The sequence below is a fragment of the Ahaetulla prasina genome, chromosome 1 (assembly GCF_028640845.1).
Source record: "Ahaetulla prasina isolate Xishuangbanna chromosome 1, ASM2864084v1, whole genome shotgun sequence".
Lineage (NCBI taxonomy): Eukaryota > Metazoa > Chordata > Lepidosauria > Squamata > Colubridae > Ahaetulla > Ahaetulla prasina.
The window spans coordinates 50,531,345-50,555,492 of NC_080539.1; the positions used below are offsets into that span (position 1 = coordinate 50,531,345).

At 36.0% G+C, this 24,148-nt stretch overlaps 1 protein-coding gene across 2 annotated transcripts in view; it reads left to right on the forward strand.

Moving 5' to 3' along the window:
• Positions 1-24,148, forward strand: part of SRBD1 (S1 RNA binding domain 1) — a 188,374-nt gene that overhangs the window by 68,865 nt on the left and 95,361 nt on the right. For both annotated transcript variants that reach the window (XM_058165213.1, XM_058165214.1), the window contains exon 15: positions 221-312. In XM_058165213.1, the coding sequence (XP_058021196.1) occupies positions 221-312 (92 nt within the window). The remainder of the gene's footprint in view (positions 1-220; positions 313-24,148) is intronic.

Genomic DNA, 24,148 nt, shown 5'->3' on the forward strand with positions numbered 1-24,148 from the left:
TTGATATTCAGATTGTAAAGAATGGAAATATACCACATACATTTAAATTTAAGAATACACAGACAAACACACAAACTTGCCAAGTTTCTCTTTTAGATAATGGTTGATGCATTTTTGTCTCTACGAGCCCTCTGTTTTTATCAACCTTTGGTTTTTGTTGGTCATTTTTTTCATCATTTTTATTAAAATATAAGACATGCATATGCTTTTTATTTTACAGCATTACCAATGAAGCAGGAGCCTCCATATACAGTGTTAGTCCAGAAGCTTGTAAAGAGATGCCTGATTTAGATCCTAACCTACGAAGTGCAGGTAACTATTGCTTATATTCTTACTCCTTTCAGAAATAGAATATATGTGTGTTATAACCATTAAAAGTGTGACTTGAGCTTTAGACAGAGAGATGTTCTTCTTTTGTGAGTTTTTACTGAATATGAAATTCTGAACAGTTTTTATAAAGCCATACAAACAAATTATATATAATTTCTTTTGTTTACAGGTCTTGAGTACATTTTTTGGCTAATCCAACACATGCTTGAGAGAAAAATCTGCTCATTATTTACATGCTGTTACATGCCATTTATAAATAGAAAAATGTATCTAATCCTATTATACATAGCATAGCAAACCTTCTGTCTGCCATTGTATATAGGACTTAAGTATACAATATTTTTATCTTTATTTTATTATACCTGTTTCTTAAATTAGAATAACTAGAATAGGGAAATTAATAGAGGAAGGATGAATGATGAGATATACACTCTTCTTTCTGTTTTAATAAAGACACTTGAGACCCACGTACTTTTATAATAATAGAAATTTTCAGTCTTCCATTCTTTTTTTAAAAATCTGCTTCCCTTGAAATTTCGGCAGATTTACATCATAATAAATGGACAGTATAGAATGAGTTGAGGCATAAACGAGGTGTAGGTTTTGTAAATCAATTTCAGCTTGAGTAAATTTCGTAGGATTCTTTCCTTTACAAAAGTGCTGTCATCCATTCTTAGTATTTCCATTGGCAGTCAGAAACATACGTGAGCTTACATAATGTTATTGAACATGTGGTTGCAACTCTATATCGTTGAAGTTTTGCAATTTGTTTCTACATTTTTCATGATCTGTCTCTAGACTTATTGCTTTCAGCAATTTTCTAAACTGGAAATTTATATATAAATAAAATATCATTTTAAGCCATATTTTTCTTTCCCAAATTGACTGAAAATTCCCATGCCAATCAATCTAAAGAGGATCAAGTTGGAGAAAACTACTTATCCTCTTCTTGTCAGTTACTCTGTTACTCTTAAACTACATGTTAACTGTGTGTATTCCTTTTTTTTTTCTTATTTTATATCTATAAAATATTTTCATGCAGTATGTAGTCTTTTTAGGAAGTTATTTAATTCCCTTCTAAATCAAGGTTCTATCAACCTTTTGGTTTTAGTTCAAGTAACTTCTCTTCTGGCCAACTATATTACTTTTCTTTGATACATGCATTTTTTAATGTTTTAATTTTAAACAACCGAGTGTTGGCCAGCCTTGATTGATTGATTCTTTGATTCATTGAATGAACGAGCAAATGAATGACTGAATGAAGCATTACTTCATAACAGAGACCAAAAAATGGAACATACCTGCTATGACTTCTGTTGTCAAAGAGATTAGAAAGAAATCCAGAAATTATGTTTAGCATGCTTTTCCTACCTTATGTATTGAGCTGCAATGAACATGCATGCCTGGCTTGAATTGGCTTGCGGACAAGTGAATAATGTAATCACAAATATAGTCTTTACCATGTTTTTAATTAAAACTGAATGAATATAGAATATATGAGTTGTTTAGTTCTATTAATTTATCTCTCTTCAGGAAGATTTAATAAATGGAGCTTGGGAGGTTTGAGGTCAAAATACCAGTTTATTTCTCCTGCCAGATAATCTGATGCACAGCTATTCAATTGCTTTGTATTATTAGTGATCCAGAAGGTCCTGTTTCGGTCCCCATTTCTTCTGTTTCAGTAGCTCAAACCTGATAGCTGGCTAGGAATCCAGATAACAGGTGTAATGTGCTGTTCCTCTATACCATGAATATTAGAGTCTGAATGCTTCTTGTAACAATTAGGGATATGCAAGTATGGTGGAAGAATGCTCCTTTACAAGGAAATAACACATGCCTTATTAAGGCAGAGCTGAATTCTAATCAAAGATAAACAGACAAATTCTATGACCTAAACAGCCTGGAGACACTATTTTAATGATGGTAGACTTATGAAAAGAGATGAAAAAAGAGAAGATGAATAATTAATAGTTGTAGAAAACTGACTTGAAAATTATTATTTTAGTAAAGTGTACAGTACATCCCAAATGTACTGTACACAGTACATCCCAAATATTTTTGTTCACAGATTTGTAAATTTCCGAAAGGGAATGAAATGTGCACTAATTTGCAACTGTATAGATGACTGTGCTATAATACCAAACAGCTGTTATTTGAGAGTAGCAAATATGGGAATTTCTTCCTATATCATTTCTGAAATCTTAATCACCATCTTTCTTCCAGATGCTGGTGACTGCTCTTACCTGAAAATAAAATAACCATTTTTTATCTGGAAGTAGTTAATAAGTAGGTATGAACAAAGGCATTAATGGAACTAATGGGCTGTTTTAATTTAGTCGGATTAATTACCCTGAAACTCCTTCTTTCCTTCCTTCCTTCCTTCCTTCCTTCCTTCCTTCCTTCCTTCCTTCCTTCCTTCCTTCTTTTTCTTTTTCTCTTCCTTCCTTCCTTCCTTCCTTCCTTCCTTCCTTCCTTCCTTCCTTCCTTCCTTTCTTTTTTTCTTTTTCAGAACCATGGAAAGAATAGATGTAAACCACATTCTTAAAATCACAGCATAATTCAGAGAGGGGAACAGTACTCAGAAAACTCATAGTCTTGGCCATTCTTTGTCCAGTCTCCTGCATTCCCCAAATTTTTCTTTAAAGATAAGGAGAAGTTCACTTTCTTGATAGGAACTTGGGTCTCTTTTCAAATTTCTGTTACAAAGATCCTAACATTTCAACCAAGATCTTTCCTCTTTTGATTAATATAATTAGTTGTAGTTATGCTTTTTAAAAAATGAGATATATCTACTCAGATACTGGAGGTGAAGATAAAAATAATGGGTAACTCTTCAGCTATTTGATGAATGCTGTTGTGTCTGTCTTCAGAGTTCCTCTTTTCATGAAAAACATAGTTGATGCCTTCAGCCTGTCCTACAGGATTTGTTTTCCATACCCCAGACAATATTAAATTCTATCTACTGCCTATATTCTATGCCACAGTTTTCAGCATAAGAAAATGAAAACATTTCCATTGTTTAAAATGTTCATGTTTTCATTTAAGACTGTCTAAAATTACATTTGGGACACAGTGGCTAAGTGGCTAAGACGTTGAGCTTGTCGATCGAAAGGTCGGCTGTTCAGTGGTTCAAATCCCTAGTGCCGCGTAACAGGGTGAGCTCTCGTTACTTGTCCCAGCTTCTGCCAACCTAGCAGTTCAAAAGCACATAAAAAATGCAAGTAGAAAAATAGAGATCACCTTTGGTGGGAAGGTAACAGCATTCCTTTGGTGTTTAGTCATGATGGCCACATGACCATGGAGACGTCTTCCAACAGTGCTGACTCTTCGGCTTCGAAACGGAGATGAGCACCGCCCCCTAGAATCAGGAACGGCTAGCACGTATATGCGAGGGGAACCTTTACCTTTACCTTAATATTACCTTTTTTTCTAGCCATATGCACTGGTTCATATATAGTTTATGATTAGTTGTAATATCACAGTAATAAGGCAGGATCATACATGCATGCACACTACCATCATCCTCTGCAATCAATTCTCCATACTTAGAGGACAAATTGAGAAAACTAATGGCAAAAAGTTAAGCTGGTGCACTGCAAAATAATAATTTGGGGTCAACTTTTGTCCTGATCTACATGTGTGCTAGTATAACATACAACTTCTTTAAAATACTTTGCAATATTAGTACATTTATATGAATGTGTTTGAAAAATTGGAATGGCTCCCAAGTTTTATTTTAAAATTTCCATGGTTGCTTTTCTTGAGAAAAATCTAATATATTTGCAAGCACTGCATAGTATGTGTTTGGTTCAATAGGATATGGAACAGAAATGTAGTGAAGTGACTTCTCTGCTTGCATAATTTCAGCAGCAACTTATTAAGTGGTACATTTGTTTTAGCTACTGAATAGAGGAGAGAACTTTTTAAAAAATTATTCTTTTATTTTTCCACCATAATAACCTGAAGCAGTTGTACTGCTGCCAAATCATGGAGATGAGCTGCCTTAAAACTGAATGTGGTAATGGCTGTTATGAATTAGTAAAATTATTGAAAAATTGCCCTGTGTGTTTTGATTGGCAGTTTCTGCATTGGTTTAAGAATTCTTGCTATTTGAAGAGTATTTCAGCACAGTTTTCAATTTTATATCACAGGATAACAAATGCCTCCCTTTCCACAAATTTATGTGTGTGCTTCTTTTAATATAAAAAACCCCAAGCTAGCAACTCTGTGCTTCATTGCACTAAATCAGCGAAAATAATATGGACAAGCCACAGTACAAAATTTTCTTTAGACTTGGATAGGAAAGGACATTTCCTCTTAGTGACAGTGACATTTATGCTAGCCTATCTCAAAAATAACTCCTTAGTAAAGCTTGTCTATGTAACTTGTATAAGTCAGTGCAATGAAGCACAGGGGAATACTTTCATTTTAATTTCCATTTCACTAGTTACATCAGAGATTGTACTGTACACTTTTTTCCCTTTGTTTCCCAATGGTGATGCCTGCAAGATGAACTATTTTTAAAAGCTAATAATGAACTGAGATGTTTAGGTCAGGTATTAAAACAGTGTATGTCTTGCCATGTCTTTGTGATATACCTTCTTTTCTGATAGGTAATACTCTTCCAGTTGTCTTGGAACCAGGGGTGGGTTCTACTTACTTTTACTACCGGTTTGCAACGGGACCGCGCGTGCATGCTAGCTCCACTCGCACGCATTTCTACGCATGCGCAGAAGCTTCCTGATGATGTTGGGGTTGGTGGGCGGAGCCTCCCACTGGTTTTACTACCGGTTCTTGAGAACCAGTCCGAACCTGAGGCAACCCACCACTGCTTGGAACTGTGTCCAAAATTTACCCAGTTGCTTTTTATTAAGAAAATACATTTTGTTTAAAAGAATTATGCATGGATGCAGTATGCAATATCTGAGATGTGGTAATTATAACAATAACAATGTATTACTACTAAATGCAAATTTGAAACCTGTTCTCCCTGATCCTTGTTTTATATGTTTTTAACTGTTTTGCATCTGCATTTGGAAGCAACATGTGAACATATGACAAGCAGTTTGATAGAAACATGGGTCATCGTCTAGTCAAGCTTCTTGCTCAGTTTTGCGATGCAATTTGTTTTGTCCAGGGCACTTTCAGATATGTGGGCTGCCAGAATTTCCCATCCTAGATTTTGGGTAGATAAAGACTACCCAGATGGAGGGCACTCTTGGTGGAAAAGGGTGATCCTCTTCTTTCTGATGTTGCACCTTCAGCGTCCCCTTGTAAATAACCCAGTAAAGAGGAGTTCTCTGCCTCCTGTGTTAATCTGTGTTGCATACTGGTAGGGAGTGACTCATAAAGATTCTGCAAAATCTTTTTTTTTTCCAATTTTTTATTAGTCCTATGAATTATCACAGAACAAAACTGCTCATCTTCTTCATACTAACCCTCAGATATATGACAGTGTTTGTCTTGTCCCTCCTTAATCTTTCCTTGCTTATGCCCAAAGTCAGTGTAGGTAGCAGTATCCAAAAGCATCATTTTCAGATGATGAGAGCCAGTTTTGGTCTAGTGGCTAAGAGACCAGGCTAGAAAGTAGGAAAATGTGAGTTCAAGTCCTGCCTTAGGCATGAAAGCCAGCTGGGTGACTTTGGGCCAGCCATTCTCTCTAAGCCCAATCCACCTCATAGGGTTGTTGTGGGAAAAATAGGAGTAGGAAGGTGTATTGGACAAGTTTGCCACTTTGAGTTACTTATAAAAATAATATAAATGGGATATAAACAAACAAACAAATACATACATAGCAGTTTGGCCAATAATTGCTTCATGAATATACTCCACACATAGAATTACATAATGTTAGCTGGAGACAATTTTACTAATCTGCCCTTTCCTGCACGTTAGGCAAATGTTTCTTAGCAAGTTTCCTTAAAAAAACAATCTTTTCGACAATTTAGCAATTCTGATTAAGAGACAATTTATTTTAGTTCTTCTGGTAGGGTGTGTTCATTTCATTCTAACCATATAGAGTTGCAATTATCAGGAATCTTAAAGTTTTCATTCATGTAAGATTTTGTTTTTGTTTTGCTCTGCCACCTTAAATGATAGGATGCAACATTTCTTTCTCCCTTTCTCTTTCTGCACTTGTTCTCTTTCTGCACTTTCTGCACAATGCTACTGTATAAGGATTGATTGCATATTCAGTTGCAATGTTTTAAAACTAGAGAGCAATGTGTGTCAAAAAGAAGTCAAAAATACCACAAGAATTTATGAATTAGAAACATTTGAAAAGTGAGAGAAGTAAAAATGAGGAAGAGTGAAAAGTATAATGCACATAATCTGTAGAATTCTTTACCATGAGACATAGTGATGGCCACTAACATCAATAGTTTTAAGAGGAGATTGGGTAAATGTTATTGAGGCCATGTTTATCTGGGACTATTAGTCTTGAAAACTCAGTACAACATTTGAGATTGAGGACATTTTGCCTCCAAATTTCATTTTCAAGGGAACTATGGTACATCTCCATATTTTGCTTTTGAGCAACCCAGAGGCATCTAGTTAACCATTATGAGGTGGAAAAATATTGGACTCAGGTGACCTTTGGCCTTATGTGACTAATTAAGGCTATGCATGTAGTCTTATATAAAACTTGGCATAGTATGAGTAGTCAAATGGTAGGGTAGACCTATCTGAAATTTAACTGAAATTAGAAATGTTAATATATATATATTTTTTGAGTACAACAGAGGTGAGAGTATTTCATTTCTCGTTGTTTTGATGCTGTCCTTCTGCATCAACAGAAGGATATTGTCAAGACAATAAGAAGTGATTGTACTGCTTTACATCACACTGTTGAGACCACACTTGGAATACTGTGTCAGGTTCTGGTGACTATGATACACAAATAATGTTGAGACCCTGGAACAGATATCTTCAAACTTGGCAGCTTTAAGACTTGTGGACTTCAACTCCCAGAATTCTCCAGCCAGCTATGCTATGGCTGGGTCATATGGGTCCTTGAGTGGCTCAGACTGCTAAGACAGTCTGTTATTAACAGCAGCTGCTTGCAATTACTGCAGGTTCAAGCCCCACCAGGCCCAAGGTTGACTCAGCCTTCCATCCTTTATAAGGTAGGTAAAATGAGGACCCAGATTGTTGGGGGCAATAAGTTGACTTTGTATATAATATACAAATGGATGAAGACTATTGCTTGACATAGTGTAAGCCGCCCTGAGTCTTTGGAGAAGGGCGGGATATAAATGCAAATTAAAAAAAAAAGTCCACAAGTCTTAAAGCTGTCAAGTTTGAAGATCTCTGCCCTGGAATCTATACAGAGAAGAGCAACAAAGATCATAAAGAGGCTAAATCATACAATGAATAGTTGAGGGAGCTAGTGTAGCCAATTGAAGGGGATGATTAAGGAGGATATGATAACTTTCTTCCAGTACTTGAGGGGCTGTTACAAAAAAGAGGAAATTATACTTATTCTCTAAAGAACTAGAAGGCAAGGAAAAAAGTAATGGGTGGAAGCTTGTTAAAGAGAAATCCAGTCTAGGAATAAGGAGAAATTTTCAGATGAGAACAATTAATCAATGGAATAGGTTTCCTCCTGAGGTTGTGGGTGCTCCATCACTGGAGGTTTTCAAAAATAGACTGAAGAACCATTTGACTGGGATGGTGTAAGGCTCCTTCTCTGAGCAGGGGATTGGACTAGAAGTCCTCCAAGTTCCCTTTTAGTCCTAAGATTCTATGGTAACATCATATAGCTGGAGATTTGGGTGAGAGTTGCTGCAGTTTAAAAAGCAGCTTTTGAGTGAAAGTGGGGGGGGGGGAGGAGAGAAAAAGGTCACACAAGACAGCTTTGCTTAGGATTGTCAAGTCCCATCTGTTTGTCTTCTCTCCACAGGGCAGAATTCATTGGATTATTGTACACTAAAAAGTTCAGCAAACCACTTGTACTTTTCATTGCAAGAAAATGCCTTTTAGGTATTTGGGGCTTGTTGGGACTTTGAGACTGTCATGCTACAGGGGCTTATATCCTTGGGTGCTTCTGCGGATAGAGACATACTGTTCAGAGCTGTCACAATGCCCCCAAAATGGAAGGAAAAGATTGGAGACAATATAATTTCTTCTGACTATCTCAGATAAAGTAAAATTGTTTGATGATTAGATGTGTGGAACATAGTGCCTTTATGTCTACTTGAGCTAATTTCTTTAGCTTCTTTCAAAGATCATTGCTCCCCTTTGGCTGCTCCAAAGCAAAGGTCACTTTTAGAAACTTTATCACTGAAAAAGCCAGAGACTTAACATCAAACTGGAGAGGGGTTGTTATAAGTGGATAAAACTTGTAGGTAACCATAGAGCGCCAGTGTGAATTAATGCAGGATTAGAAATACATTACCAGGATTTAAAAATATTATTAGACAGAAAACTGAATAGCTTGCTGTCATGTGCTGTCAGGCATTTTCAGCAGAAGTGCAAAGCTAGTAGTTTCTTTGAAGACAACAAGAGTAGATGTAGCCATTTTAATACAGAAACAGAAAAACCAAACTGCTGGCACAAATGAATATTCACATCATATTTTGATGGAAATGGTTCCTTAGCTTAAAATATCATTTATTCATCATTACCTTTGAGAATCTATTTATTTACTGATTGGGTTTATATGTTCATTCATGACTGGGCATCTAACAATATTAAAAAGAATAAAACCATAACAATATGCAAAAGCACATAGCAGCCAAAGATGAAAAAAAATTAGAAATTACACATTTCAGCACAACTAAGAAACAAGCTCCATTACAAACACTGGGGTTGTGGGCTTGAGCACAGAGCCAAGTTTTCAAAGCCTTGCAGAAAGCCAGCAGACTCAGGCCCAATCAGATTGCCTCCAAACAAATGATATTCCAAGGGAGGATGGCAAAACAGAAAAGGCTCATTTGTTGGAGAGAGGATAGGGTTGGTAGAGACGACCAGTCCTGTAAATAATTCAGCCCAAGACACAAAGGGCTTTAAAGGTAAATACCAACACTTTGAATTGTACCCAGAATCATACTGGTAGCCAACACAACTTATAGAGAAGTGTGCCACATAAGCCAAATGACAGGCGCCCCAACTGCCTGCGAAGTGGCATTCTGCACTGGGTGAAACTTCTAGATGCCCTTTAAGAATAGCCCCATATTCAGTGCATTGCAGTATTCCTATTGGGAGATCACTAGAGCATGAATGACTATTGCAGAGCCTCCCCATCCAGGAACAGGCACAATTGATGCACAGCCCATAACTGTGCAAGGGCTCTCCTAGCCAAGGCTGCTCCTTGAGCATGAGCACAAGACCCGGAAAACCTCCAGATTGTGTACCAGTTCTGTCTGAGGCAATGCAACCCCATTCAGAACCAAAGATGGAAGGTCCTGTCAGCTTTTGCAGGTAGAGCAGACAGGAAACAGATCAGATGAGCTAATTCTCATCTACATTAGCAATCTTGAAAGTCTGAAAATACAAACAAAGGCATTTTACAGCCTGCTAGGTTAGGGAGGATCCTTTCTGAATTTCTTTCTCTGCCCATTATGCAGCTGTGAATTCCACCCTGCTTCCATCTGATTGTTCCCTAGGCAGCATCTCTTCCCCAAATCTCCCAAGGTCATTCTTACATACCATTACAGGTTCCCAGAATTGTGCAAAACCTAGAGCTATTCGGTTTCCGAAGGTTGCAGGGTTAGACTACAGCCAGTTGTGCCTCAGCCAGTCTCCCACAGCTTCCAGGCACAGAGACAGCATCACTCAGATGACTTGAGGCAGAGATAGAAAGCTTTGGTTAGAAACCCAAAGGAGAAGGTTCCACCTTTTTGAAATGTTGGCTCCGATAGGCTTTACAGGAAAAATCTTTACAAGCTTAAAATATACAAGTAGTCCTCAACTTACGACCACAATTGAGCCCAAAATTTAGGTTGCTAAGTGAGAAATTGGTTTTGTGAGTTTTGCCTCATTTTACGATTTTTCTTGCCACATTTGTTAAGTGAATCACTGCAGTTGTTAACTTTCTGAGCAGTTTGGCAAACTGGTTGTTGGAAGAAATCATTGGGACAGAGAACCAGTTGTTAAATTACTTGAATCCAACCACTGTGAAAGGGTCATAAGTGTGAAAAATGATCAGAAGTCACTTTTTTTTAATTGAAAAAGTTTTTAAAAAAACAAAAACATTTTCTCCCCCTTTTTCCCCCCTCCCAGAAAACCCCTTCCCCTCCTCCCCCGGCTTCCCGGTCAATCACAAGGTATTGTTATACATAAACCAAACATAGAATAATCCAATCCAATTAACCTCATCCAAAGCTTTTCATCTCCCAACCCCCTCCCCATTACATAAAATAACTTCCTAATTATTCAAAGGCAATCTGATATTTCTTAATCTGATATCTGTTTTGTAGATAATCAATCCATTTTTTCCATTCAATTACATATCTTTCCTGCGTATTGTCTTTTAAAAAAGCTGAGATTTTAGCCATCTCAGCCAAATTAATGACTTTCAGTATCCATTCTTCTATTGTAGGTACCTCTTCTTTCTTCCAGTATTGTCCAATCAACAGTCTTGCTGCTGTTATTAAATTCAGAATCAGTTTAGTCTCAATCCCTGTACAATCCGTTATAATTCCCAAAAGGAAAAATTGTGGCAGGAACTTTATCTTCTTCTTCAGTACATTTTGAATAATCCACCAAATTCTTATCCAAAAGGCCTTTATTTTCTTGCACTTTTTCAGTGCCATTGTAACTTTAAATGGTCACTAGGTGAACTGTTGTAAGTTGAAGACTACCTGTATTGTGAAGCTTAGACTAATAATAATGTCTGTATCCCTTAAAGTACACTACTTTTTTGAAGATTTGGATAATTAGCCCATTGTTGCTGGACTATACAGAGACTACAGTACATTTACTCCAGCCCGGCATCCCTCAGCAATGCTAGAATTATGATTCCCAGAATTCTCACCCTGCTTACTCAGAACTCTGTGGGCTGACTCTAATAGGAATTGCAATCCCAGGTTGGAGAAAGAGTAAGTATTCTGAAATCTTATCACACATTAACTATTTAGAATCCTTGAGATTGTGGTGGTAGATAAATTGCATAAATCAAGATAGCCAGTTCAGCTTGAGTCCAAAGAACAATGAGCAAATTCTGCTAGCATAATACAGCTTCTTTGTTACTCTTGCAGCCCTAAAATTCTGCTTTTAGGATAGCTTGTGGTGCAGTGCCTTTAATTAAACCTTGGCAGCAACTGTTGGAATTCTGTTGCTCCGTCCATTGCACAAACAAGAATGTATCCTGCTTTTTTAAGGAACTTTCTGGATCCAAGCCATTGTATATATTCAATAAGCTGCAGTGTAAAGACATTCTTACTTGAGTGAGACTAGTATCATTCAAATAAGCATCTGGTTTCTGCCATGCTGTATCTAAGTTCCTTGGACTCAAAAGCAGAGGTTTATACCCTTCAGCCAGCACTGGAGGTTATCAAGACTAATTGGAATATTGCAGTGTATTAACATTAGTTGTGGTACATTTGTATATAACTAAGCGAATGAGGTTGATTTTAAACTGAATGCTCCCTTTAGACGAATTAAATGGGAATTGGTTGTGTGTCCTGAAGCAAAAGCTTAATCCAAATCATATGAGGCAGCTCTCATTCTGAAAATAGAGTTTTGAATCAAAGTCTGTTGTGATTAAATTTTCTTGGAATTCATGAGAGTTTTTCCTATGGTTCCGTTGAGTCGAGTCTGTTCTGCATAATTATTAGAAAACCTCAGAGGGTGTCAAAATATTGGGTCTAATTTATAGTTATGGTGGGGAGAAATAAGGCAAGAATCTCTGACAAAATAAAATTAAATGATCCGTCCTGGTAAGAGGATAAGTAATTTGCATATGCTACTATTCCCAGTATTGCAGTCTGCCACAAACACTGTAAACTTTGTAAAAGGGTGTTCCGTTTTCAGATTAATTTTACTGGTAATTTTGTCCTGAGTTAGCAAAACTTACCTAAATTGAAATTAACTTTGGATATATTTCATGTTTGTGATATTTAGATGGTTACCAAGATCAAGAAATATCACCAGTATGCTGCAAAGTGTTTAAGACTTGGCTCTGTCAGCTCTATTGCTGCTAACTGCAGAACAGCTGATTGGTACACTAGGGTTTCAAGGCTGAACATTAGCCTCAATCAGCTCACAAAATTCCAGAAAAAGTAACAATTGACTCTTGCAAGCTGGTGAAAGCTGGCTCCAGCACACTACTGACCAATATTGTATCCATATATTGTTCTAATTCCATTTTATTGTGGCAAAATATCATGCTAGAAAATTAGAATGATCTCCATTTAATTGGGGTGAGAAATATGCAATCTTTCAAATGTTGAACTTCAGTTCATGTCAGCATGTGCCAATGTGTCCATTGGTGAAAGATAACGGCAGCTGCAATCCCTACCAGAGAATATTCATAATAATTTTGAGTCAGTATGGAGCATATATATGTCCAGATGTCATTGATTTATAACTACAGCATTCTTCAATACCATTAATATGGCTGGGATTGCCATTTAACAATGTTTGAAGGACCACAGTTCTCCATTCTTGCATTAAGTTTACAGACTCTTGGATACTGACAGGAAAAATGACTCCTAAGCATAATAATTAATTAATTATAAACCAAGTATAAAAACTACTTTGGAATCAAAATGAAAATGATATATTAGCAATGTGCTAAAAGTTAATTAAGATGATCAGTATTATCTATGAAAGACTCTGCTGAAAAAACTATTACCAAACTATGTACATATTTACTTGATAATCCAATGTTTCCAGTAGGAGTTATTCACCATTATTTCCTGAAATTAAACAATAAGAAGAAATAATATTTTAGTTGGCACAAGTCAGAGGTGTTACTAAATTTAAATTTTCCACATTATAATTCATTTTAAAAAAGCTATTGTGACCACACTGTTAAGAATGCTTAAATGTCAATGTTTCATTTTAAGATTAAAAATACACATTTTAGAGAGTTTTGCTTTAAAACATATGGTTTGCATTTGTACAAAATAGTTTCAAAGTTTACATAATAGTTTTGTGTATTCTATTTTTATTTGTGGCTGCTTGTATTTTATTAATTCAGTTATTTTTTCTCTAGTCCATATCAAGAAAAGACTATTTACTTAAACCATAGTCATATTATACGTTATCGATTTTATCATGTCAGAGATCATCCAAATGTTTAATTTTTTCACAACAGAAACTTAACAATTACTGTAAAATTTTGGACACGCTATAGCTGTTGGGCAGCTACTTAAATTAAGTCTATTTGAATTCAGATTTGTTTCTATAATCCTATCATACAGAGAAAAAAGTTCTTAAGATGAAAATTAGTATACTCTACTACAGTATATAATAGTATACAACAGACTCTGGTGGCTCAGACTGCTAAGACAGTCTGTTATTAACACAGCTGCTTGCAATTACTGCAGGTTCAAGTCCCACCAGGCCCAAGGTTGACTCAGCCTTCCATCCTTTATAAGGTAGGTAAAATGAGGACCCAGATTGTTGGGGCAATAAGTTGACTTTGTATATAATATACAAATGGATGAAGACTATTGCTTAACATAGTGTAAGCCGCCCTGAGTCTTCGGAGAAGGGCGGGATATAAATGCAAATTAAAAAAAATTGAAATTGAGGTCTACAGGAATTGAGCATACAAGACGTTTGAACAATAAATAGCAAGTACATATCATTGTGCGCTAGCAAAAATCTCCCTAAAAATTGACAAATGAGAGGAGAAGCTGTAATGTGATGTATGCCACATATTCTGGTCAATATCATGTCAACTCTCAGATCCCATTTGGAAAGCTATATATTTGTTGTTTTTCTTTTCACAGAATTCCCCCAGCCTTGCCTATTTTTTCTCTCTCAAACATATGTTTATTTTATCTATAGGAATGAATGGCAGCTATTCATTTATGTAAAAAAAAAGAGATAAAATCTAACTGCCGGGCACTCTAGCATTGTATCCAGTTTGGGGTGTTGTCCTTTAAGATGGCTATAAATGCATTAGAACGTTTCCATCATATAAGCACAAGTTTAAGGAATTACATGGAAGAGAGCTTTACCCAGGAGGACTGGGGAGAGTCTAAAAAGATAGGGGCATATTTTACATGGAAGAGGGCAAGCACCTGTTTTGTCTTGCTATAAATAGCAAAATTAAATCTCCCCTTTAAGAACACATGTGACATAAACATTAAAAGAAATTATCAATGAGAACCCGTCTTATTTTGATACCAATAACCAAAAGGATGTGAATCCATTGTTTGTCATTGCTTCTAATGCGCCTGAAACCTTTAGCTTGCCAATTTATTTATATAATCAGTCAGAAGTCACTTTCCTTCATAACATAACAAATCTAATCAGTAATTGAAATGAAATAACATCAACTATGTCAAGGATGGATTTGAGATGAATTTTTGATTTAAGGTACTGTGGTATCAGGGTCAGACTGAAGAGCCCCCCCTCCCCCCCCCAAAATTACAGCCTTTTAGGTGACAAATTCATTATGGATAAGTGCAGGGTTACATTGGTAGGGAATTTCTGTTAAAGTTCAGGAAAATGAAAAGAATTGTCCTAGCTGTTGAGAACCATTTGGAATAGAATCTGCTCTATCATGCTGGAATAAAGAGATGAAATAATGAGAAAATGGGATGGAATGCTGGGTTCATATCTCTCATCTCAGTCTCAAGTAGTACTATCTAAAATTAAAATATATTCTGCAAAATTGATTTACTTCTTTTAAAATTTTCTTGATGTGCCCAGCTCTGAAGCTGTTGGGCAGCTTATATGATGTAGATAACTGTTCTTTTTTCTATCCGTTCTTTGTATATATGGAGTTATTTGAAAATTCTTTTAATGGCACCTTTTTAAAATATCAAGCTAGATTTTTAAAATCAAGGAAATACAATCTACAGGCAGTGAACATATATTCTGTACTGGAACACTTCAGCATAAAAAAATCAAGACTTAAAAAAATACAGAATATTCTTCTTTAGGGGAAGATTGAAGTTGAACTAATAGCTTCATAGCCTCATAGCTTGTGGTTGACATATATTTATTTATATGTTCATTTGTAAAATTATACCCATTCTGCTAGCATCTGAAAAGCTCATAATATTTAAAATACATAGTTCTTGTTGGGTTCCTGTTGAAGCCATTTTGATGTTGCTTGGAAAATAGAGTAATTATGTTTAGAGCATTTGGTTTATGAAAAAACACAAATCAGGAAGATACCTGATTGCAAACATTTTATATGTCCTGAAGGATTAATAGAGGGGAGAAAAATAATAAACTGACACTGTTTTTCCCTACGGAAACTCCTGGCTGTGGTTGTCTTAATTACCCCAAGAATTTAAAAGGGAATCTTATTCTTTGTTTGTTTGTTTGAATTTACTAGTGCCTCAACTTCCTGAATTCTGAGCAGCATACAATATTAGAAAAAAAAACATTAAAAATGGTTAAAACGTAAAATGACACAGTAAGCACAGACTAAAATGATCTAAGAAAATGTTTTTTAAAAGGGATAATTATATTCCTTATAATGCTGTACCTATTATAAAATATAATAGGGTTATTTTTCCTGTTTCTCCTGCCAGTTAGAATCATTTGTGAGTAATCTATTCTAATTTTTTTTATTAAGCTCTCATTAATATGATTGAAAATACCTTTTAATATTTATTTATGTGTTTAATTTCTTAGCATGCTATTATCTATCCTATTATAGTAAAAATGTTCTTCATTCTTCCCCCACCTAGATATTTGCAGTTACTCTTTAAGTTACGTCAGTATTACATACATTGTTGGGGGGAGGTTGTTTATCCCTTTTCTGCCTCTTAAAATGACACTATATTTAATTTTTTTTATGTATCACGCACGGGAGACTCAGTTTTGTTCCCTTTTGTTTTTGTTTTTGTTTGTGTGCTATTTGGTATCACTTGGCTAGATTTTCTGCCGGCCCTGAGCATTTTAATGAAATAACAGCTTTGCTGTTGACATATATCTGGTTACACTAGAGGAAAAAACCACAGCAATTTGCAGGAACCCTTCCTTTTTGTAGCACCAATAGTTGGGAATTTATTCCTCCTTGAAATAAATGAGGGACCTACAATTGCCTCTTTCAGTCATCTGTTAACTATTGGATGAATAGTTTAGTCTTTGTCTCTGCCAACATTTTTAACGAACATTGTTTTACATTGTTTTGATTTTTGATTTTGATTTTTATAAAATATTAATAAATATTATATTTATTGAAAACTCTTTTGAATGGAAACGTGTATAGATGGCCAAATAAATGGGTAACTTTAAGCCAGCACTCCCCCTCCCTCAGTTCCCCAGTGCCCTCCAGATGTGCAGGGTTTCAATTCCCAGAATTCTAGTCCACGACAACTGAAAGAATCTTAACAAGCCGTCATCTCCAATTTAAATCTCCAGCACCTACATTGATGTAATTAAAATTCTTCCTGGACAAAATACACTGGATGTACTGTACCTGTTGCCTAATTTTCCTAATTACTAGAAAATTCTTGAAATAGAAAATAAAATTGGTATGACTTCCTCTCCTCACCCTAAAAATGTCAGAAATGCAGTCCATTTTAAAATAATGTATAGCACAAATGAATAATGAAAGTTTCTGCTTTGGGCACTTCAATATGTCTCAAATGGTAGGCTAGAGCAGGGGTCTCCAACCTTGGTCCCTTTAAGACTTGTGGACTTCAACTCCCAGAGTCCCTCAGCCAGCAGGCTGAGGGACTCTGGGAGTTGAAGTCCACAAGTCTTAAAGGGACCAAGGTTGGAGACCCCTGGGCTAGAGCAAAGGTCTTCAAACTTGGCAGCTTTAAGACTTGTGGACTTCAACTCCCAGAATTCTCCAGCCAGTATAGCAAGAGATCAATGCAAACAGCTGCACTGAACAGCTCAAGTAAATGACTTTGTCTCACAACAGGATGCCAGGAAGTGCTGAAGATGCCGAAGTCTAAAAATGCACTGAGAAATCATGTATATACCACATGCACATTGGATATGCAATATTGGTGATATTTATTTATTTTTTCTCTTTACCATCAGCAGCATCATAAATGTCTGAAAACAGACACACTGCAACTAGGTAATGAGATTCACAGTGACAAAGCCTTGCCTGCAGCTAAACCATCTGATCAAATGTATAATGGAAAGGAAGGAAGGGGGGATGCTGACAAAGCAAGGTGGTGAGAGCAATTCCTCCATTAATAATTAAAAGCTGGCAGTCAGAAATTTAAGAGTTTTTAATTAATGTCACGTAAGCTATGGGAACATTTGCGTTTGTGGTGATGGTTTTCGTATTCTTGATTGTAAGGCGTTTTGTAGGATCCGTTACTGTTATCGTTAAAAAAAAGGTTAAAATGTTAATCTATATTGTTCTGGTTAAGTAGCACTTTGGGAAAGAAGAACCTAAGTTAATTTGGTAGCAGTCATAATAGACATAAACAGCCAATACTGTTTGGCTTGGTTTAGTTTAGGGTTTTTTTTCTTTTTTTCTTTCTTTTACAAAAAGAGCTTCTGCCCCTGCCCACCCCTTCCTATTTCCTACAGCAGTGTCATTGCACTTTACTGTTTATTGGCAGAAGCATTATGCTAGATAGTGGCTTTGTCATATCAGATTTGCAGCAGGAAGTGGGCTGAGACCACCATGCTGATATTGAATTGCTTATTTGAAAGGTGCCCCAAGCATACCAGGTGATAAGAGAGGAGCCTTGCTGAAAATCTGCATCATATGCCAGAGATGCCAAGGTGAAAAGTATGTGCATGAAATTAGCTTTGCCACTTGATTCCTCTACTTTCTTCCAGCTAAGAAGATGTAGACAGACTTCCTGCCTGACAGGGCAATATGTTGTTGTCATACCAGTTGTGCCCTATTCCTAACTGATGACCTAAAAGATTTTGTCTCAATTTGATAGGAAAGGTCTTCGAGTAATGTTTCCTAAATAAACTGAATTAACCTTACATAAAAGTCAAGGAACTGCATCAGTCTTGGTTTGTGTTTTTTAAAAATAGTGGGTAAAATCTTCTTTGAGCTCTCATTATTGTTTTTATCCCATTAATCTAAAACATCTTATTTGAACAATAGTATTTTTTTTAAAAAAAAATGAATAATCCTAAATGTTTGACCTGGCTTAAATAAAATAAAAGAACATCAGAAATCCTGATACATACATACTTAATTCTTATTTGTATCCTGTAGCAAGAAAAATAAAGTATTTGAAAATATATTCCAGAGTATTATAAAAAAATGAAAAGTATGTGTGTGTGACTATCATGAAGTTATTGTAGAGTGCCTTTCATTTCATACCATTTTATTTATTTATTTATTTTTTATTTGCATTCATATCCCGCCCTTCTCCGAAGACTCAGGGTGGCTTACACTATGTTAGCAATAGTCTTCATCCTATTTGTATATTTATATACAAAGTCAACTTATTGCCCCCAACAATCTGGGTCCTCATTTTACCTACCTTATAAAGGATGGAAGGCTGAGTCAACCTTGGACCTGGTGGGACTAGAACCTGCAGTAATTGCAGGCAGCTGTGTTAATAACAGACTGTCTTACCAGTCTGAGCCACAGAGGCCACACATATGTACTTATGTATTTTAAAACTTTTAATATTTATTGTACATTTTATTAATTTATTTGTATGTTTACAGTAACAAATAATGTTATGTTCTCCAAAAGGAAGGATCTCTGTTGTTAATTCCAGAAGCATAAGGATCTTATTCCTTAAGAAATAGTAATGAGCAATTATATGTCACCTAGTATGATATGATATTAATGATATTAGTTGTTAAAATATTGTTCCCAACTCTTAGCAACCACACTAAATATATACATATATATGTAAGGTATACATGATACGTTATCCAGGTACTCCCACTAAATCATGATTTAGTCTTTATTTTTTTCATCATCCACTTTCATCAGCTTAGCGCTTGACTGGTAAACAATACAGTAGTCCTCAACTGACAACCACAATTAGGAATGAAAAATTTGTTGTTAAGCAGTGCGATAGTCAAGTGAGGCCTATTTAACTTATATGCAGAGCACATCATGAGAAAGGCAGGGCTAGATGAATCAAAAGTTGAAATTAAGATTGCTGGGAGAAATATCAACAACCTCAGATATGCAGATGATACCACTCTAATGGCAGAAAATAAAGAAGAACTAAAGAGCCTCTTGATGCGGGTGAAAAAGGAGAGTGCAAAAGTTGAAACTTGAAACTCAACATTAAGAAAACTAAAATCATGGCATTCAACCCTCTCAATTCCTGGCAAATAGATGGGGAAGAAATGGAGGTAGTGACAGATTTTATTTTCCTGGGCTCCAAGATCACCGCAGATGGGAACTGCAGACAAGAAATTACAGGACGCTTGCTTCTGGGGAGGAAAGCTATGGCAAATCTAGACAGCATACTAAAAAGCAGAGACATCACCCTCCCAACAAAAGTGTGTATAGACAAGGCTATGGTTTTCCCAGTTGTAATGTATGGCTGTGAAAGTGGGACCATAAAAAAGGCTGAGCGCCAAAGAATTGAGGCCTTTGAACTCTCGTGCTGGAGAAGACTCCTGCGAGTCCCTTGGACGCCAAGGTGATCAAAATGGTCAGTCCTAGAGGAGATCAACCCTGACTGCTCTTTAGAAGGCCAGATCCTGAAGATGAAACTCAAATACTTTGGTCACCTAATGAGAAGGAAAGACTCACTGGAGAAGATCCTAATGCTGGGAACGACTGAGGGCAAAAGAAGAATGGGATGACAGAGAACTAGGTGGCTGGATGGAGTCACTGAAGTAATAGATGTGAGCTTAAATGGACTCCAGAGGATGTAGGTAGAGGACAGGAAGGTCTGGAGGAATGTTGTCCATAGGGTGGCAATGGGTCGGACACGACTTCGCAACTAACAACAACAAATAGTTCGGTTTGTCTTGTTTGAGGGCTTCCTTATGTTGTTTGAGCTTGCATGTGCATGTGCTCATAAGATCAGCAAAGGATTTTAAGTTGTACCTTTGAGAACCATGGCTAATTGAGCACTGTGAAGATTAAGAGTTATGGTTTGCACAGCCCTACTTGATATAGAATTCCAACTTTGTATATATATCTTTCCTATTAAAATTATGCTTTGTGTTCTGATTCTTTGTGCTATTTTATTCCTTTTTGGTTTCTTTCTGCATATTCTTCTGAGCATAGTCATGGAATATGGCACTACTATTTAGATCACTCCTCCCAACCTGGTGTTTTCCAGATACAATTTATATCTAGATTTATCATGGGATTTAAAATCTAATCTACCTTAGGGATGCTACACTGAAGAAAATTGCTTTAGATAGTAAATATTTCATTTTGTATGCTCAAGTAAATTCATTTTGCAATTCTGCTTCTTCTTCTATTGTACATGTTATTCATCTCTTCATCTTATTGTTAAGTTCACCCATCATTCTTTTCCTCTCGTTTTTCCTTAATAAAACAATACTATCTTTTAAAAGTTGTCCTTGATCCATACCATCAGAGTTCCAATTGGGAATTATAAGAGAGTTTATTATAGGAAAGCATTTCTTTTGTAGGCAATAGTACTTGCACAGATTAAGCTTTTGTGATTTTGACAAGAAATGCATATGTGAAGTCTGAATTCACAAGTTCTCTGTTATAGAAGCCGACAGATCAGATGTCACTAGCATAGTTGTCTCTAAGTCAGGCTGGAAGCTGCCATTGTTCATGTATGTTAAAACTTGTATTAAAGGATGTGAAACCTTGTGTGTGACCGAGCCATGAACTTTAAATTTTAGTATATAACTTTTTCTTTTACAAAGGAAGAATATACAGACCTTTGGAATAAGAGATAGGTCATGGCATGTATTAGTTGTATCTGAATGTGCGGCTTATGTTCTGGCATTTGAAATATTTCAGATAAACAACTGAGTATTATGTCCTATATTGTATCTGATAAAGCACCTATGAACCACTCTAAGAAATAAATCACTAATAGTAGGTATTCTTCAGATGCTGTAAATTTATGTTATCAACATAATAGAATGACAGCATGTAACTTTTCCCTGGTTCTTTATTTTCCATCACCATCTCTCCCATCACCCCATTTCTGAGATTTCTGAGGTATAGAATGAGGATATTTGTGGAGGTGGATGTCATATTTATTTATCAAACTTTTAAAACCACCCATTTCCCTCACAAAGTGCAACATATATTAGTCCCATAGCTGGATGATGAGAACAGAAATGTGAGACAACTAGCATACTCATTTTCTTTCTTTCTTCTTTCTTCTTTCCTCCTTCACACATCATTTGTGTGGTTTTGGTAGTTAGGTTTGAATGATGGGCAACCAAATGTAAACAAACTGACTCTTAGTGTGCCAGTCTTGTCATTTTTTAAAACTGTTTTATAGTTTATAATTATAATTATATAATTATAATTGGAAGCTGACATTATTGGAATATTTTTTTCTTCTTTCCTGCTTCTTTCTTTTGGTTGCTGAGAATTGTTAACACTGAACTAGAAACCTTTGGTTATGGTTATAGATTGTAAGGGGTGATACTGGGCAGGAATGTGTGATTCTCACACCATAGAAAACTATTTTGTAAACAAAGCGATGAATAGCACAAATCTTCAAGGCCAGGAAACAAGTAGATGTAAACAAGTAAAATCAAAAAGGGAGAAGAAAATTCAAGCTTTGATACCAACGTATGCATATATGCCAAAATTTCTTGGTGTTGTTAAATAGAGAGTATCTTATAAGTACAACCTGATAATTTTTTTTACAATCTACTCATTCTGAGTCTCTTCGGAATTGTGGAATCTAATTGCTCTATCTGGAATGAAACCTCGATATAGATGCTCCATACTATGAGTGTAGAACATGATTTTGGTTGTATAGTATTCAGACTCTTGGCTGGCCCTAGTAATTCAAGCCAGCCGCTGAATTTTCTTTGTCAGAAAGTACAATTCAAGGGTTCCTATTTGGTCCTGGAGTAACTGTGATATGCTATATTCTTTCTTAGACTCTGTAAGTTAAAATGATTTCCAAATGACCTCTCCAAACATTGTTTTGATAATCTTATCAAGATGCATCCAAGTACAGCCCAGATCAAAGTGAATGTGACAGATTTTATCAATAGGATACTTAGCGGACATCTCTCATTGGCCTGTTGCCAGATCCTACCTGCCCCTCCCCAACAACAAACAGGCTACCCTAATTACTGATGCCAGACAGTGTGTGGAAAATTACAAACTTTTGCTGTTCTTATTGCTCATGGTGCAGGCCTGAACATGAGTGCTTACCAGTATTTGTTCACATTCATTCCTTGTCTTTCTCCTAAGTAGCCCTAAGTATCAGTTCCATTTCATCATCTGTTGCAGTCCTTTAGTAAAACAAGCAACTTCTTGCGATAGGCACACAAAGAGAAATTTGGAAATTATTACCAAGTATGTGGTGGAATAGTCACAATCCCGAAACACCACTATCCCTCCAACACAAGTTATAACAATAGGCATCTAAGGCCGTGTCTACCAGGCCACTTAGTTTCCAAACAAACTCTTCCCCTTCCCCAGTTGCAATTACAGAAAAGGAGACTTGCAAGATGGATGTCAGACCAGGCAGAAAACATGACCAGATGAACTAATTCTACCTTATTCTAAGGCTACATTTGTCTACGCAATTATTTATTTATTAGATTTTCCTCCACCTTTAGTACTTTATAAGTAACTCAAGACAGTGAGCATACATATATTCTTTCCTTTTCCTATTTTCTCCACAAGAACCCTGGGAGGTGGATTGGACTGAGAATAACTGGCTCCCTCTTTGCCCCTTCTTGCAAGGTCTTTACATGTATCATTGTGTTCTTCACAAATTTCTACACCTCTTGTCTCTACCCTATTATATCTTTTTTATTTATGTGTTGGTTTTTTGGGAAAAAGTTTATTTTTTCATAAACATACCTTAAATGTAAAGTTTCTTATCTAACATACATATTTTCTTTTAACTTTCACTAATATAATCTTCATCCTAAACAATTTAAGTATACTCGGGGTTGCTCTTCTACCATTTCATCTCCCTTGCTTTACAACAATCCTTCTTCTCCCTCTCCTCTCTTTTCTTTACCTATCTTCTTCCATCTACTCTTCTACTTTCTTCTTTCCTCATCTCCTTCCTTCTCTATTTCCTCTTCCTTTCCCCCACACCTCCCTTCTTCCTCCCTTCTAACCTTCTCTTCTACTCTTATTTCCCCTCTCTTTCTTCCTCTTCTTTTCCCTTTCTTCTTTCCCTCTCTCTCCTTCCTCTCTCCTCTCCTCTATCCCTTTCCATTCTTTCTCTGTTGTTGTATTCATTTTCAATTTAGTATGTTCCAAAATGGTATTCGAGCAATCCCGGTTTTTTACTTTTTTTAAATTACTTTTTCATTTTACTAAATTCACACATATCATCATAAATGTACATTTATATAATAACATTTTCTTTCTCTCCCCCCCCTTTCCCCTTTTCCATTTACACAGGTATCTTCTGGGTTTCTATTTCTTTTTTGTCTTCTCTCTCATTTATTCATACCTTATCTAATTTATTTCTCTATAATCTTTTATTCATATTTCTTTTCTAACCATACATAAAATCGTCCCCATGTTTTGAAATACGCCGATTCCTCTTTATCTTTTATTCTCAATGTTAACCTATTCATTTCTGCAGATTCTAAAATCTTTATTACCTTTCCTTCTGATGGAATT